The sequence below is a fragment of the Rhea pennata genome, chromosome Z (genome assembly GCF_028389875.1).
Source record: "Rhea pennata isolate bPtePen1 chromosome Z, bPtePen1.pri, whole genome shotgun sequence".
NCBI lineage: Eukaryota > Metazoa > Chordata > Aves > Rheiformes > Rheidae > Rhea > Rhea pennata.
The window spans coordinates 8272738-8288416 of record NC_084702.1 but is presented as its reverse complement, the minus strand read 5'-3'; the positions used below and the strand labels follow the sequence as shown (position 1 = coordinate 8288416).

Sequence of the window (15679 nt, the reverse complement as noted above, 5' to 3'; positions counted from 1 at the left end):
ACGGAGTTCGTGTGGTGCAGTTTACCACAGCCCCTTCCTCTGAAAAGCTTTCTACTGGGATCCCATTATGTGCTTGAATAAACCTTTTCTGCAAACAGAAATGGGAATTGGGGTTGTCAGGTGTTGGGTTACAACATACTTTCGGGCAGGGAACATTTCACTAACGTAAATACGAACCTGTCCCTACAGGGGTATGTTGTTAAATACTACGATATGGAAAACGTTTCTATCAAGTACAAGGAAAGGATTACGGCACTGTATCACACGAGAATTTCAGCCTCAGCACCCGGTCGGTGTGCAGCCCGGGGGTAGAGGAGGGGCCCGGCCCTACGAGAGCCTCCGCCTCCTCGGGACTGGCAGCGCGGCGCTGTGCGGGGGCCCCGGCGTCGGGCCCGGCCCCACGGCCGCTGCTACCCCGTCCCTGCCCCGGAGCCCCGTTTTTCTGGGGGGGCAGAGGTGTGTTTTCGTCCTCCTCTCCGGCCCTCCGCGCAGGCTCATGCATTGGTTGCACTTCTCGTCTTTTTTTCTTTTTCTTTTTCTTTTTCTTTTTCTTTTTCTTTTTCTTTTTCTTTTTCTTTTCTTTTTTCTTTTTTCTTTTTTTTTTTTTTTTGAGGGGGGTGGTGGGGGCGGGGGAGGGAAGATCTTGGCCTCGTATTTCAAGTACTCCCTGTGGGTATCTATTTATTTGGTCCGCGGAGAAAATGTAGCTTGTTCGGTATTTTCTTTTATTAAGCAAAGCAAAAATTAGGTGTGCCCCCTCTCCTTGCCCTGGCCAACGACCCTAGCGAGTGTAAATTCCCGTCAGGGGAGGCCGGTTCGCGGTACCACGGGCTGCAGGACCGTCTTGATGTGGTGTACGGACCGGAGCGGGAGAGAAATGCAGAGCCTTGCGACAGGAGATTCAGCAGGCGCTGCGGGAAAGCGGAGTGTTTTCTGTGCCCAATCTAATCCACCTTCCCACCTCTGTGAAGTTATTCGGCGGAGAAGCATGTTTCAGATGCGGTACTCATCCTCCCTCACCCCGCACCGCACAGACCTCTGGAAAAAGGTCGCCCTAAGTCCCTCTTTCCCCTGAACTGGAGAAGTAATCGGGAAAGAGCTCCCCCCACCCCCGGAAAAAACAAACAAACAAACAAAAAAACCCGCCACCTCAAAAAACAGTATCACCAAAACGCCCTTACAACACACGTCGTGCTTTTTATTCCCTCTGGCAAAATATTTTCTAAGTTCTAACTTCCTAATTAGGGACCCTCATTGAAGCATTTATTTCGAGCAGCAGTTACAGCGGGAAGGTGCCTGAGCGGAGCACGCGGAGACCCTGGGGCACCGCGTCGGGCTGCGGAACAGATCCTAGCCCAAGCAGCGGCCCCCGCCTCCCCGCCGACGTGTGCTTAGCACCGCCGCGAGGGCAGATATTCCCCAGTTGATATTCCAGTCCCCTTTGACACTGTCGCAGCTACACTTAAACTTCTCGCTGCCGTCTTGGAAATATCGGTGTGCAAGCGAGAAACGTCCCCGCAGCAGGCGGCAGAGAGAGTTACCGTCCTTGCAAGCAGTCTGGCTTGCTCTGGATTGCACGCGCCTTTCCAGGACGACTGTTTGCAATTAAGTAGTTGCCTCGGCTAAGAACGTTGAAAAAAAAAAAAAAAAAAAAAAAAAATGCTGCAGAAAGCGTGGGCACAGGTGGCAGCTGCAGAGGTCTGAGGTGCGCTTTGCGCGACTCGACTCTCGCAACTGCTCGAGGGGAGCTCTGGCAGCTTCTTGCTGCTTCAGCCCTGGAAAGCTTTGATACAACTTTGACCCGAGAAATAACTCTGAGCTACTCCGGGGCAGCAGAGAGTGCTACTAATGGCGCTGCCCCGTGGCCCTGCCCGTGGTTAGGCGTGGGTTTGCCAACTCGCGGGGTTCAAAATTTGTGCTCTACGGCGCTGCGGGGAAATCCGCCGCCGGGGAATGGGCCCGTCGGCAAAAGGTGGGCAGTGCCGCCGGCCCCGACGGCGGGGACCGCGGGTTCCCCCCCCACCCCCCGCCGCCGCCGCGTCCCGCCCCTCCCGCCCGCCGGAGGGGAAGGCGAAGGGGGGAAGGGGGCGGGCGAGGGGCGGGGGCGGCGGAGGAGGGCCGGGCACCGCCGTCGGGGCCCCCGGGCTCGGCGGCGCGGGCAGCGGCAGCGCTCTGTCCGCGGTGCCTGCGTAGCCGGAGCCGTGCGGGCTGCGCCGTGCGCGCTGCGGGGGCATGAACGGCTACGGCTCCCCGTACCTCTACATGGGCGGCCCGGTGTCGCAGCCGCCGCGGGCGCCGCTGCAGCGGACGCCCAAGTGCGCCCGGTGCCGCAACCACGGCGTGCTGTCGTGGCTGAAGGGCCACAAGCGCTACTGCCGCTTCAAGGACTGCACCTGCGAGAAGTGCATTCTCATCATCGAGCGGCAGCGGGTGATGGCTGCGCAGGTGGCTCTGCGCCGGCAGCAGGCCAACGAGAGCCTCGAGAGCCTCCTCCCCGACTCGCTGCGTGCCCTCCCGGCGCCGCCCGGCAGCGCCGACGGCCCCGCGCCGCCGCCGCCGCCGCCGCCGCCGCGGGCCCCCGCCGAGCTGGCCGCCGCCGCCGCCCTGCGCTGGGCCGCCGAGCAGCCCCCGGGGCCGCTCCCCAAGGCAGGTGAGGCCGGGCTGGGCGCCGGGAGAGCGGGCGGAGCCGGGCGCCGCCCGCTGTCGGGGGGCCAGGGGGCTGCGGGGCGGGGGAAAGCGGCATCGTGGGAAACGGGAAGAGAGAAAGCGCTGGCACCTTCCTCCGGCTCGGCGAGCGCGGATGATTTCCGACCAGGCTTTAAAAAAAAGAGAGGGGCCGCAGAGCCCCCTCGGGGAGCGGCAGGGGGGCACGGGCTTTCCCCGCTGGAGGGGCCACGCCCGCCTGCAGCCCGCAGCGCGCTCCCGCGTGGAGCCGCTGGCGCTCGCCGCGGCCCCCAGCGCCGTGCCCGGTTCAGCTTCGCCTCCAGCCCTCCGGGAAGCAACTTTTCCCCGCCCCGCGCGGGACGGGCGGTCGTGCACCGCCGTCGGAGGAAGCCGCTGGGCTTCACCTCGGCTGCGCCTCGGGCTGGGGACAGGGCGGTTTCGCCGCAAAAGCAGGGTACGAGCCGCGCAGTTTCTTCCGGAAGAGCGGAACATGAAGCCGGGCATCGGATAAAACGGGGACAAACCGTTTATTTCGGATTCCGGCTAGCAGCAAAAAATGCGGAGTCTTTTCCCTCCCCCTCGCCCAGCGGCGTCCTTCGCGGCCGGACCCACCGCGGCTTTTGCCAAGTCGGTGAAACTGAGCCCCAGACCCGCTGCTCAGGGCGCCCAGGGTACGTGCCGCTCCGCCGTGGAGGCAGCCCAAGACTGACGGAGGAAACACATTACAAGTGAGGCACGCAGATACGTCTGAACAGAAAAACGCACGCTAAACAGCCTACCCTTGCTCCACTCAACACTTAAGCGCGAAATTAAAATGTTCCACCGATGGCCCGGCCGGGGTTACCCTCATCGCGCGTCCCCAGCCAGCCCGGTAAGAGACTATTCCGCAGAGAAGCCGCGATTTCAGCGAAATTTTAGCTCGGCTCTGCGCCCCACGGCTTGCTGGGGCCGGCGGGTTGCGCCCCTGTCGTGGGTCTGCCGGTGCCCTGGGGCCCGCTTCTTCTGCGGGGATCCCTGTCCCCAGCCCCTCTGCCCCGGCGGCAAAATGCACAGGCGGCGGGTGGGTTTCCTCCCGCAGTCCCCGAGAGCCGAGACTTCAGGGCCCTCCTCCACCCCCCAGATTTCCGTCTGGGTGCAGCCGGCCGGGGCTCAAGGCAGCGGGGCGGAAGGGGAAACACTAGGGGCAGGGGCGGATGCGTGGGGGAAACGCCGAAGGAAAAACATAACAAAACAACACAACAACAACAACGAAACAAGCAAAGAAAGGAGAACAATAAAAATAAAAAAGAAAGCCAGCTTGGCTCCTTCCAGAAAGTGAAACTAATAAACTCCGCCAGGAGGATATAAATCTGGCGGATAGGAACGGTATTGACTTGCACGCCCAACTTTTCTTCTCCTTGATATATGAACTTCCCAGCTTAAAAGATTACAGTAATCACGGGAGGACAGTGTAAATCGAATCTGATAGCAATAACTTTTGGGGAAGGTCAGGCTCAAGTGAAATGTTTCCAAGCAACAGGCATTTTGTTTGCAAAATACAATCAAAGTGTATTGATGAGAAATTCTTTCCTGCCAGCCAGTCAGCACTTTCTACTAACAGCTTTACGGGCGGAAAGAAAAAAAAAGGGGGGGGCGGGTGGGAGGGAGAGAAAAAAGGAATAGGTGTGCATAAATCAAGCTCCCCAGTGCGCGGGGAGCGTGACACGTCCTGCGCAAAGACACCCGTGGCGCCCCACGCGGGGCGCGGAGAGCCGCGCTACCCGGCGCAGCCCGGAGCCCCTGCGCTGCGCGCCGCGTGGGTTGCGTCCCCGGCACCCGGCGTCGCCGGTGCTTAAAGGGAAAACTTCGGCCGCAGACCTCATCTGCGCCATCCCCGGGCGTGGAAGCCCGTATTCCTGGGGAAGCTTGTTTTCCCTGTTTTAGGAGAGAGGGAGCAGGACGTAAAATTATCTCCTGGCGGCACCCTCTCCGCAGCACTTGCTACCTGCCGCCAAAGGCCGGTTACCCCGATAAGCCGTTTATTTCCCAGCCGAGCGAGTGCTGCGACCGGCCTCTCTCTCTCTTCCCTCTCCTCCAGCTGCCTGTACTAAAAACGTGATTAGAATACAAAATGTAATTATATGCTCTCCCCAGCCCACCCTGTTTCTAGATCCAGGACACTAATCTCTTGGAAGATTACCCAGTGCGAGAGAGAAATTTCCTGATGGAAGGTAGGATCAGATATGTTTACTTTAAGTAGCATCTGATCACCAGAACAGGTCATTTTCCGACGGTGGGACAGCCAGAAAGTTGTACTCTGTGCCAACACAGCACCGAGAAATTACTACCTGTATCTTCCTGTGCTACCCTAGAATAATCTTTCCTCTTAATGTTATGTTCCTATATTTTAAACACGTCATATTTCTCTTAGTAGTAGTTACCAAGGCTGTTAATTAATATAATGCTACACTGAGTCTTTTGTTAATTTCAGTTCCAACTTCCTGACGCAGCACAGCAGTCTCTGTGTCAGTCTGGAAACAGTCATTAGCCTTGAATACTGGGAGGAAAGTCTACAGTGATATGTGTTTTTTTGTTTTGTTTTTAACTCGTAAGCTTTGTGCAACCTCAACTTTATGTGGCTTTCTAATATTTCTGGTGTCAGTCCATGCTAGTAATAGAAATATGGAAAAAGCAGATGTACTTGAAATCCAAGAAATTCTGGATGAGAGGAAAAGCTCTCCTAACGATCTGAGTGCACAGCTGTTTTCACACACAGTCAGCGGTGGGACTGTTAAGGAAGCAAATCTGGATCCAAAGTATTAGATGAAGTTTTCCAGAGAAGTTATTAATTTGAGGAGAACAGCCTCTTTCTCTCTCACCCCTCCTACTTTATTTGACCTATTTGAGCGTTTGCCTCATGTTCCTTAATACAGTATGAAGAAGCAAGGAAAAAATGAAATGTACATTGCTCTGAAGTCATAGTGTATAGCATATATTAGTTTAGATTTTATGGTAAATACACACATGGTTATCCCACCGTATTGTTTCATGTGTATCTGTATTTGCAAGTACTGCTGTAGAGCTGTGTATGTGTCTGTCTCTGTACGCATATTATTTTATGAAATTCTCCACCATTTTTATCAACAAGGAGAAAATTTCCCTAGTCTCCTCAGGGCCAGCAAAACGAATACTGGATGCAGGAAGTTTGAAATTGCTGTTACCAAAAAGCATAAATAAGTCTTCCAAAAGTAACATTTATTTCTGGAAAAACTAGCACATCTTCATGTGAAGGCTATGAGTAGTGCAAAAGATACATTTGGCTAAGAGCAGTGAGGTATATATTCTCGTTTAGTGAAACAAATATTTTTATGTCTGAAAATACAGATATTTGGAGTTAATAAAAGCTTTATGCACTTCCTATGGTTATTCTGCATATTCTGCTATTTCTGTATTTCAGAACTCATGTTTCAGCATTTGTACTGCATCTTCCTACAGGTTATCTAATGATTCCTATTTTGTGCCTGTGGGGAAAAAAAACAAAAAAACCAAAAACCAAAACCATAAATAAATAAGAGAATTCTAATCATGGCAATTTCAGTGAAAAACACTGAACCATCTCCAGAAAATACTTTCTGCTTAGGACTGCTTGCACTGTGGACATGGCAAGGGAAGTGATACTGAGGTGAGGAATGTACAGTCAAAACATTACCAGCCAGGCAGGAAAGCAGCAGAAACCTGTCAGGCAGCTGCCAGCTGATCCTCCTGAAACACCAGTCTGAGGCACCGGGCTGCTTGTGCAATGCCTCGGAGAGCAGCAGCCTTGAGCTGAAGTGTGCGGAGAGAAAAGCTCAAGCTTTTCTGGCAGCGAATAATTCTGTCAGAAAGAGGAAGAAAATTGTAACAGGATCCAAATTAAAAGCTTACCAATAGGGGATGATCCCCCTTTTATTAAGAACAGCATTTTATTTAAATCACTGAAATCTCGTTTTTGTGGATTTTGCCCTGTGAGTCCGTAAGTCTGGTGAGATGCACTGTTATACTCTGTCTGTGCATGTAAATTGTCCCATTGCAAGGTGCAGAGTAAGCATCCGTGCAATCCCATGGTGCCAACAATACAAACTTCCTAGGCTGAATTTGAAGAAATTTTTTAGACAAACCTTATAAGGATACTTCTATTGAAAGCAATCATTACTCAGGATCAGGGCTATATTTTCCCCTAAGCTAATTTCATTTTCAACATGTATTTTCTCCCCAGTAGTGTTTGTTATTAGCAATTAAAATATATATACTGAAGATGCATAGTTGTTTTGAAATCTGCATGTGGTTTGTTTGGTAATATTGGGTACAACAGTGCAATCTTTTTATGTTGGAGTTGGGAACATTGTCTCCCTTAAATGTCTATCTACCACCAGCAGTGCAGAGATAGAGGTAGTTTGTTGTCCTCTGGACTGCCCTGCAATCCTTCTGTGTATAAATTGTCTCTTCACTCGGTTGAAAATTATTCTTAGCATCATGTCTTTTGTAATAAACATGCTCTTATGAATACATGAAAGAAAGGATTAGACAGGAAAGATAGTGTGATATTCATATTTTTTTATTTCAAATACTGACTGAGCTATACCCAGGTGTTATAATTCCTGCAAATGGAGACACATGTTAGCAGTTTACTAGCAAAAGTTTCCTGTATTTCCTTTCTGCTGCTACAGCATGAGTGATGCTCCAAGCATATAGATAAGTGTCTATGTGCATTGTCCTCTTTACAATATACCGACAGGAAAGGTTATTGCTTCCCTTGTTTGTGCTGGACATGGAACACAAGCAATGCAAAAACAACATGGGTAATCCAGCTAAAAGAGGAGGGCAAGATTTTCAGAAGAGTGTCCGTCTTCCCCAGTCCCACTCCCATCCTCACCTTCTGTGCCTGGATCAGCAGCGTCCTGCAGCTCGTTAGGGTGGCCCAGCGCTTCTGCCTGGTGCCGGTCGTGTCCATGCCACAGTGACTGCTGGGCTGTGCTCTGTCAGGAGCTCACATTTCTTTACGGCACTGCCCCATACACGAGTTAGAGCCAGCTCTGTCCACCTCAGCTTGAACAGTGCATCTTTCCCCAGACATCGATGCTTCACAGGGAGTTTGGTACGGTGCTGCTGAGGGAGGTCAAGGGAGCAGCACCCACACGGACTGTGAATACTCTCAAGCAAGATATGTCACCCCCATTCCCCCCCTGCGTAAACTGTGAAAACAGCTCTTTTTCCTTCTAACAAGCAATGTTATTTCAAAATGTTGCAAGATGTTGTTGTTGTTGACCAGAGGTTTGGAGTATCACCGTTTTTGAGTGTCCACCAGGAGCCAAAAGGGTTGACTTTCAGCCTTGTGCTCAGCTCTTGCTCTTCCCGGTTTAGCATGCAAAATCAAGGTACCTGGAACAAGTGCTGAGACAGGTTGTGGAGCTTCCGTCTTTGGAAATATTTAAAACTTGGTGGGGCAGAGACTTGGGCAATCTGCTCTAGTTTTGAGCTTAGCACTGCTTTGAAGAGGAGGTTGGATCAGATGCCATCCAGAGGTCCCTTCTACACCAGTTTTTCTAGGTTCTGTGCTCTAACAGGCCAGGGTATCAACTGTGCTCAGCGGTTTGGAAGAAAAGCCTGTGGCACTTGCTGGGGAAAGATGTAGTTTCTCCAGAACCAGAATCTGAATATATTGATATATTTGAAGACTCTTGTAACCTTGAGCCAGTCACTAGTCATCATGGAGTGGCCTCACCAATGCTATTGGACTTACAGAGAAAATTTTGATCTGCCAAGTGCCCTCTGGTTGTCTTCAGCCCACAGTCAGTGAGAAAGCAGGAATGAGATTGTGCCAGGAAGGAATTTTGATTTGAGAGAGCTGAAGTTCCTCTGAAAAAGCATGCATGTGGGTGGTGTGTTCCTAGCTTATAGTCAGTTAGGGAGGATTGGTCTAGTGTATTTGAGACTCCCCCCTCAAAAAAGGGGCCACTACCTCTTTTCTTGTTATACATTGGAGAATGAGACAGACATCTTTAAGACATCATAATAAGCAGCCTAGACCATGTTATGTTACTCTTTTGTTGTCTTATTCTCAAGATGCAAAGATGATGTGAAAATAAATAAATTTAGCAGAATTTCCATGAAAACGGCTTTTTTCTTTCTATCTTCCTTCCTTCCTTCCTTCTTTCCTTTCTTCCTTTCTTCCTTTCTTCCCCCTTTTTTTTTTTTCTCTTTCTCTTTCTCTCTAGGGTCTTGCTTTGTTCACTTTAAGAAACATGTGTCCTCAAAAGCCCATAAAAGCTTTTGGCCTCACTGCGGTGGTAACTCTTTTGCTTTCTCTTTGCAGATATGAATGAGGAGCGGCTGGGTGATGCCAGTGGAGCAGACAATGCCGAGACCTACAGTGACAAAGACACAGACCAAAGGAGTTCCCCAGACATGAATAAAGCCAAAAGCTGCTTTACCCCTGAGAGCCCTGAAATCGTTTCAGTGGATGAAGTTGGTTATGCAGTTCAGAAAAACAGCGGAAGTGGAGAGAGCCGTCCAGACAGCCCCAAGTACCACCCAGAGCAGAACCATCTCCTGATAGAAGGTCCCTCTGGGACAGTTTCCTTACCTTTCAGTTTGAAAGCCAACAGGCCTCCGCTCGAAGTGTTGAAAAAGATCTTCCCGAACCAAAAGCCAACTGTGCTCGAGCTGATCCTGAAGGGGTGCGGCGGCGACCTGGTGAGTGCCGTTGAAGTTCTGTTATCCAGTCGGTCCTCGGTAGCTAGTGGAGAGAGAAACGCTGCAGAGTCTGATGGCCTTGTTTTACCTGCAAACGGGCACATTTTTGAGCACACGCTGAGTTCATATCCTATTTCCTCCTCCAAGTGGTCTGTGGGCTCGGCCTTCAGGGTTCCCGACACACTGAGGTTCTCCACTGATTCCACCAATGTTATGCCAAATCCTCTGGCTGTACCTTTGCAGCATCCTTTTCCTCAGCCCCCGCGCTACCCCCTGATGCTGAGGAACACTTTGGCCAGAAATCAGTCTAGCCCTTTCCTGCCAAATGATGTCACCCTGTGGAACACCATGACGCTGCAGCAGCAGTACCAGCTGCGGTCCCAGTATGTCAGCCCTTTCTCCAGCAACTCCACCAGCGTGTTCCGAAGTTCTCCTGTCCTTCCTTCTCGCTCCTCAGAAGATCCTAGGATCTCCATCCCTGATGACGGATGTCCTATTGTGTCCAAGCAACCTATTTATACAGAAGATGAGTATGATGAAAGGTCTGATTCTTCTGACTCGAGAATACTCAACACATCTTCTTAGACTGATATTGGGCATGTGATAGCTAAGTGATATTTGCAGTGCAGCTGAACTACTAGGCCCTTAGAGGAGGCACACATTCTCTACAAAATCCTTGCAATTGTATTAAAAAGTAAATCTGCTTGGTATTGTACTGTAGCAATAAAAACATAACTTATTTAATTTCTTGCACTTCACTGGATAATGCCAAATAGCAATGCTCTATGGTATTAGTGCTGAGTGTATATTACAAAGGAAGACCCTCATGCTATCAGTTATGGGACTCTGGAAGATTCATAACAGAAACAGAAGCTGAAGGTCTCCTTTACCATAACTCAGAAAAATGGGGATGTTAAACTAGAATACTTGAATGCTGTTTTATTAGAGGGAACCCCTCAGGACATAAGAAATCAAACAAAAGCATCTCAAATGCAAATGGACTAAAACAGGGATCTTATTGTCTTATGCCAATAATCATCCTTACATTAAAAGAAAAGGCAAAAGAAAGATGCACATGAACCTAGCATGAACTGCTTCCGTGCTGCTTGAGCTTGAACACTTTTTAGGGAAATAATATTAAGAGTTATTCTTTTCACATGGCTAGGTTGAAACGTGTAATGTTGGTGTAAAACCAATTACAGCTGTGAATTGCATGAAATGTATTGTGGAATGAACACAAGATTAAACATTGTCAGGTTAATGTAGCATGCTAGAGACTCTAGAAAAATAAGACGATGATCTTGGTTTATGTCATTTGTACTAGGGCAAAGAACATTTCTGAAGATAGAGGGCTGGTTAATCCTTGGCTGGAGTTAAAATGTCCAGTTCTAGCAATTGCAGTCAAGGGAAGCCTATTTTTCCTACTTCAGGTTCTGCTTCCCTGCCTTGCGGCTAGCAATTGAGAGTAGGCAGATGTAGTCATCAGGGAGGCTACGGTCTCTTGGACATGGCTTACAGAGTCTTTCAAGCTCAACTGAGTAAAGTGGAGCTTGTTGCAGTCAGAGCAAACAGATAAAGTCTGTTATGATGCTTCAGCAGTATCTTTTTTCATGTACTGTAGAAGTAGAAAAAGGAGATAGGATGTAATAGAAGGCATTTCTTTAAAATACTGTTTAGCCAAATGGCAACTTTCCTAAATCTGGAAAAATAATGTTTTGAACAATTTATTGCATGTTTGCATGCATTGATTCTGCTGCTTACACGTGTCAGAGTAACTTTAGGAATTGCTTCTGATGAGGAATGCTGCTAAATTGATCATCTGCTTAGAAGTTTGCTGAGGTTTTAGTGTCTTTTTATTTTGATCTTTCACAGGTGACCACATTTGCTTGACCAAAATACTTCTCTGAATGCAGGTGAAATGCCTGGCAGGCCTTTCATAGTAGTCCCACCCTCAAAATCAGTCAAGATCCCTCTGAACTTGGACTTGAAAGCAGATGGGCTTTAAAATCATAACGTATATCATACTTATTATCTGATGTAATTGCCAGTATGAATGCCTATGTTCACTCTTGGCATTTCTTATTTTGTATTTGATAATATTGTATTTGGTTTTATTTTCCCTGGGGCATAGATGCTCAGCGAGATACATTTTTGCCTAATTCTCCAACCTGTTTAGAAAGACAATTTATTGGCAATCTCAGAAAGTAAAGTCATAAAACTGTGGGAGAGAAGGATAAACAGTTTCCCTTATGGAAATGCAAACATGAAAACACCTGGAATTTTCATGAATATGAAATTATTGTTTTGGACTGACAGATTTGCTTGCATTCATAGGGCACTTGCAAACAAATTTGTCTTCAAGGTTTTCCAGAGAGAAAAGTGATTGTTAAATTAGACCTGATCCTGCAAACATTAAGGCATGAAGTAGCGAAATGCTATGCTTCAGTGTTATGGAGAAATTGAATGTTAAGAGCAAGGTGAGAACAGAAAGGATGAGCAGCTCTGGTTTTGTGTGAAGCACCAAGGAGAGAATTCTCTGCAGCAGGGACCTTTGCACAGGCCTCTCTGCTGGTTGAATGAAAGAACTATTAACAGGAAAATCAGTAGTATGAATCTTTTTTATCTATTTTATTTTATTTTATTTTATTTTATTTTATTTTATTTTATTTTATTTTATTTATTTTTGCTACAGAGAGTGAGTAATTTCCATGACAAAGACCAAAATGGGGCAATTGTGGTAGCTCATGGTGTCCGTACACACTATGGTCTAAGGATTTCTGAAGAACAGAATTCTGACATCTTGTAGTATGGACATACCTTTCAAAGAAAGGTGAACTATGACTGAATTGGGGTAACCTGCTCTTCTGCTAAAGATTTTTGATGAAAAAATTAGTAGAATGCGTTTTGAATTTGGTCTGTTCTGATGAACTGTTTTCTAAAAAAGCAAACAAGCTAAAACAAGAATTTTCCAGAGTTTGAAAATTTATTTTGACTATGTTTACATTTCCCTTCTTTTTTTAAAAAAGTAAAATATACCTAAAAATGTTCAAATTCAAAACTTCAACTTTTGAGGCTGAACAAAGCATTTCTATCTGATCACAAATAATTTATACAATGTTATAGTTGCCTAGAATTTTCTTTAAAAAATGAATTTGGACTGACCTGAAACAGTTTTGTTGAAATTCATATTTGCCTAGCTCTGTTTCCAAGCTGGCACTAGGTAAGAATGTCATTTTTAACTTGTACTTGCCTTGTAGCAAGATTCCCAGTTATAACAGGTCACAGGGGTGTATACACCAATTTAACGTTTAGAAGTTTCAACCAGACTCCTCGTCCTCAGTGCTGGCAGTATCACAATGCTGCGAAAATGCAAGTGGATCCCCACTGAGGTTCTTGGTGGTCATTGACTACACCAGCTTTCCGTTCTACACAGGTATGAGAACAACTTTGATTTATTCTGTAACCATTAGTCATGGAGATGGGACCGATCATCGCACAAGGCTGCCAGCTGTGACTTCTCCAAGCCAGCCACGCTGCTGCTGCCATGCTGTCCTAAGCCCATCCTTGCATGGGACCTGGAGTCCTGTCTGAGGTGGACATCTGGCAGGGTGCAAGCCATTTCCCACAGGGGTTGCAGGTGCCTCGGCACTTGGTCCTCCTCCATGCTGCTCTGCTACACCAGACCCACTGGCTGGTAATGGGGTGTAATGGGTGATACTGGTACCCAGAAACCCTGCAGGAAAGCATGACTTTGGGTAGGAAAGCACATGGGCTTTGGGGCTGGCAAACATCTGCTCAACTCCAGCAACCAAGGAGTCCTTCTTCAGGTGCTAGAGCAGCTGTGCTTTCCTGGAGCAAGAGTTCTCCCCTTCCCAAGGCACAGTATGCCATGGTATCTGCCCTGATGTCTGGCTGAGGCAACCCAGAGCTGTTTTTTCTTCTGTCAGGCCAGTGACTTCCCTGGTAACTTTCCATGTGTGGGTATAAAATAGAGAGGGACCTAATCAGTGGCTGCTAAAATGTGGGTAACGTCAACAACAATGTAAATAATAACAATAATTTCTCTCGCAGTGGCAAACTAGGGGAATTTGCCGTGATGCTCATGCTTCCGGGCACTCCAGTCCTCACAGAGAGAAACAGAGCTCAACATGCAGCATCCTGGGTTCAGGACCAAGGTGGACATGGTGCATGGGGTTGTCCAGGTCTATTTCTCTCCTTCCTTGCTCACAGTGGCAGTTGTTCTGCTTCTCTTTGAGTGCCTGCGTTTGCCTCATTTGGGGCATCTCCAGAACATTTGTTGGATGCTTGGTGAACAGGCTCACCTCACATTTATGCTGACATGTTTGAAAAATGACTTTGATTATCCCAGTATACTGTTTCAGTGATTCATTCTTTATGTGCATTTACTCAGTGGACGTGAGTGGGGAAATAAGATTGATGCTAAATTTATATGTTAATTTTAATATTGAAGCTATCCTGTATTTGAAGAATAAGATCAATTCTTCAATTTCGTTTCTTACATGGTACTGCATATTGTCATTACTGGAAAATAAAATTATTTCTGAATGCACACTATTGAAACTTCAATTTTAGTGGACACAAAGTTTGAAGCATCATTTTCTCCTTTCCTTATAAACAACTATCTTCATTCAGTGTTTTGACGTTCCCACACTAATCTGTCTTGAGGAGACACCGAAGACGATTCTTTCCACCCTGAATGGTGTTTGCTAATTTGCTCTCTGTAACATTTTGCACTGCCACAAGCTGGTCTGGTGCATGACTCAGCTGCTTCCAGCAGGCTGCTGCATGTAAAATCCAGCAGGAATCTCAGTTGCATCCCCTGCCAGAGACTAATTCCATTATTTACCACCATAATGACAGCACTTGAGAGCCATAATAGCAGTGATAAGCCTGGTATGCTTGTATCCAGAATGAATCCTGACTTTAGGTGGAGAATCAAAGCCTTAGAGCAGTGCCAGGAAGCAGATCCTGTAGGCAAGGTGTTCAGAGCATCACTTACCAGGAAGATAAGGCATCTACACAGGGAGACGTACTCTGAGGAGCTTTGCTGCCAGAGCACAGACTGTCCTGCAGCTGCAACAGAGAATGGAAAATACTTACAGCTTCTCACAGGCACTGGCTCTCAGCAGGCACTCTCCCTCTTGAAGCTGAGTGGAGCACTTTCTTTGCTTTTCAGCATTTTGGGGAATATGGGTTGCTACTTTTTCTCCATGCTGTGCAGGAGATTAATCTAAGGGATGGAGAGCAGGAGCCCTTGCAAGCCCATGCCCCTGCTCTGCCCACTGGCCCCATGAAGATCTGTAGGTCAGTTTAAATTTCAGGTGTCTCATTTTCCCTCTGCATGAGATAAAAAATAACTTTTTATCTCAGATTAAAAAAAAAGACTTTATGGTTATTATCAGAAAATACTTGAAAAGCTTAACTACTCCTCAAATATCAGGTAGTATATATATTTTTTTGTTTGTTTTTCTCTCCCAGAGAAATCTGGGAATGGCTTTACATTTCCAACAGCACAACAGTACCTGCCTGCAACAACAGAGCTGATTCCTGGAGAGCTCGGGTCAGCTCACTGCAGATAATCCTGAGCTGACTACTCTAATGCAAGGGCTAAAAGTTGTGAGCCTGGCAGGCCTGAGGGTAAATTGCTCACTCCTGTCTCTTCTGGGACTGCGGGCACATGCTGAGACTTCCCACAGCCAGCAGTATTTTTCACGGTGGAGGCTGCAGCCCTCCTTCCTTGTCAAATCTAGAGGATTTGTCAAGTGTTAGGGCCACATGACTGATCTGACAAGGGATGCAGTCCTGGTGGGGCATGATACCTGAGGGAACACTGCAGTAAAAGTTTAGATTTTATTCTTCTTCCCCTGCTTACTCACTAGCAGCAGGGTCCTGATAGTAAAAGCTTTTCCTGATTGTAAACCTAGCAAATTCACTGGGAGCAGAACTAGATGGAGTCTAGCTTTTAGTATTGTCTCATTCCCCAGTAAAATAAGGGTCATATGATGTATGGCTAGACTTCTTTGAAAAGTAACACTTTTTCAAGAAGAACAGCTCATAAGCTACAGAGAATTATTCTACATAGCTCTTGTTGCAAACCCCTTTCCAGGAAACTTTAACACCTTTACAGATTTGGCCCAACACAGAGTTAACTATTACATTTTGAAGTATGCGGCTTAGTCACTAGTACTTTTACTGTCAGCTATGTGTCTGTTACAAATGTTCTCCCTTGCTCATACCTTTGCAGTTTCTTTGTTTCTAAGGGTTTGCAGAGATATAAAAAAAA

General features: G+C 47.5%; 1 protein-coding gene across 1 annotated transcript; it reads left to right on the top strand.

Annotated features, from left to right (window-relative positions):
* Positions 1-2232: 2232 nt before the first annotated feature.
* DMRT3 (doublesex and mab-3 related transcription factor 3) lies at positions 2233-10119 on the top strand. The gene is made up of 3 exons (XM_062599500.1): positions 2233-2650; positions 8023-8037; positions 8996-10119. Exons 1-3 carry the CDS (start codon positions 2233-2235, stop codon positions 9958-9960), a joined length of 1398 nt encoding a protein of 465 aa, XP_062455484.1. The 3' UTR covers positions 9961-10119.
* The last annotated feature ends 5560 nt before the right edge of the window (positions 10120-15679 follow it).

What these genes read in the sequence shown, in the direction of transcription:
- DMRT3 (XM_062599500.1), top strand. Translation starts at nt 2,233, where the DNA reads ATGAACGGCTACGGCTCCCCGTACCTCTACATGGGCGGCCCGGTGTCG.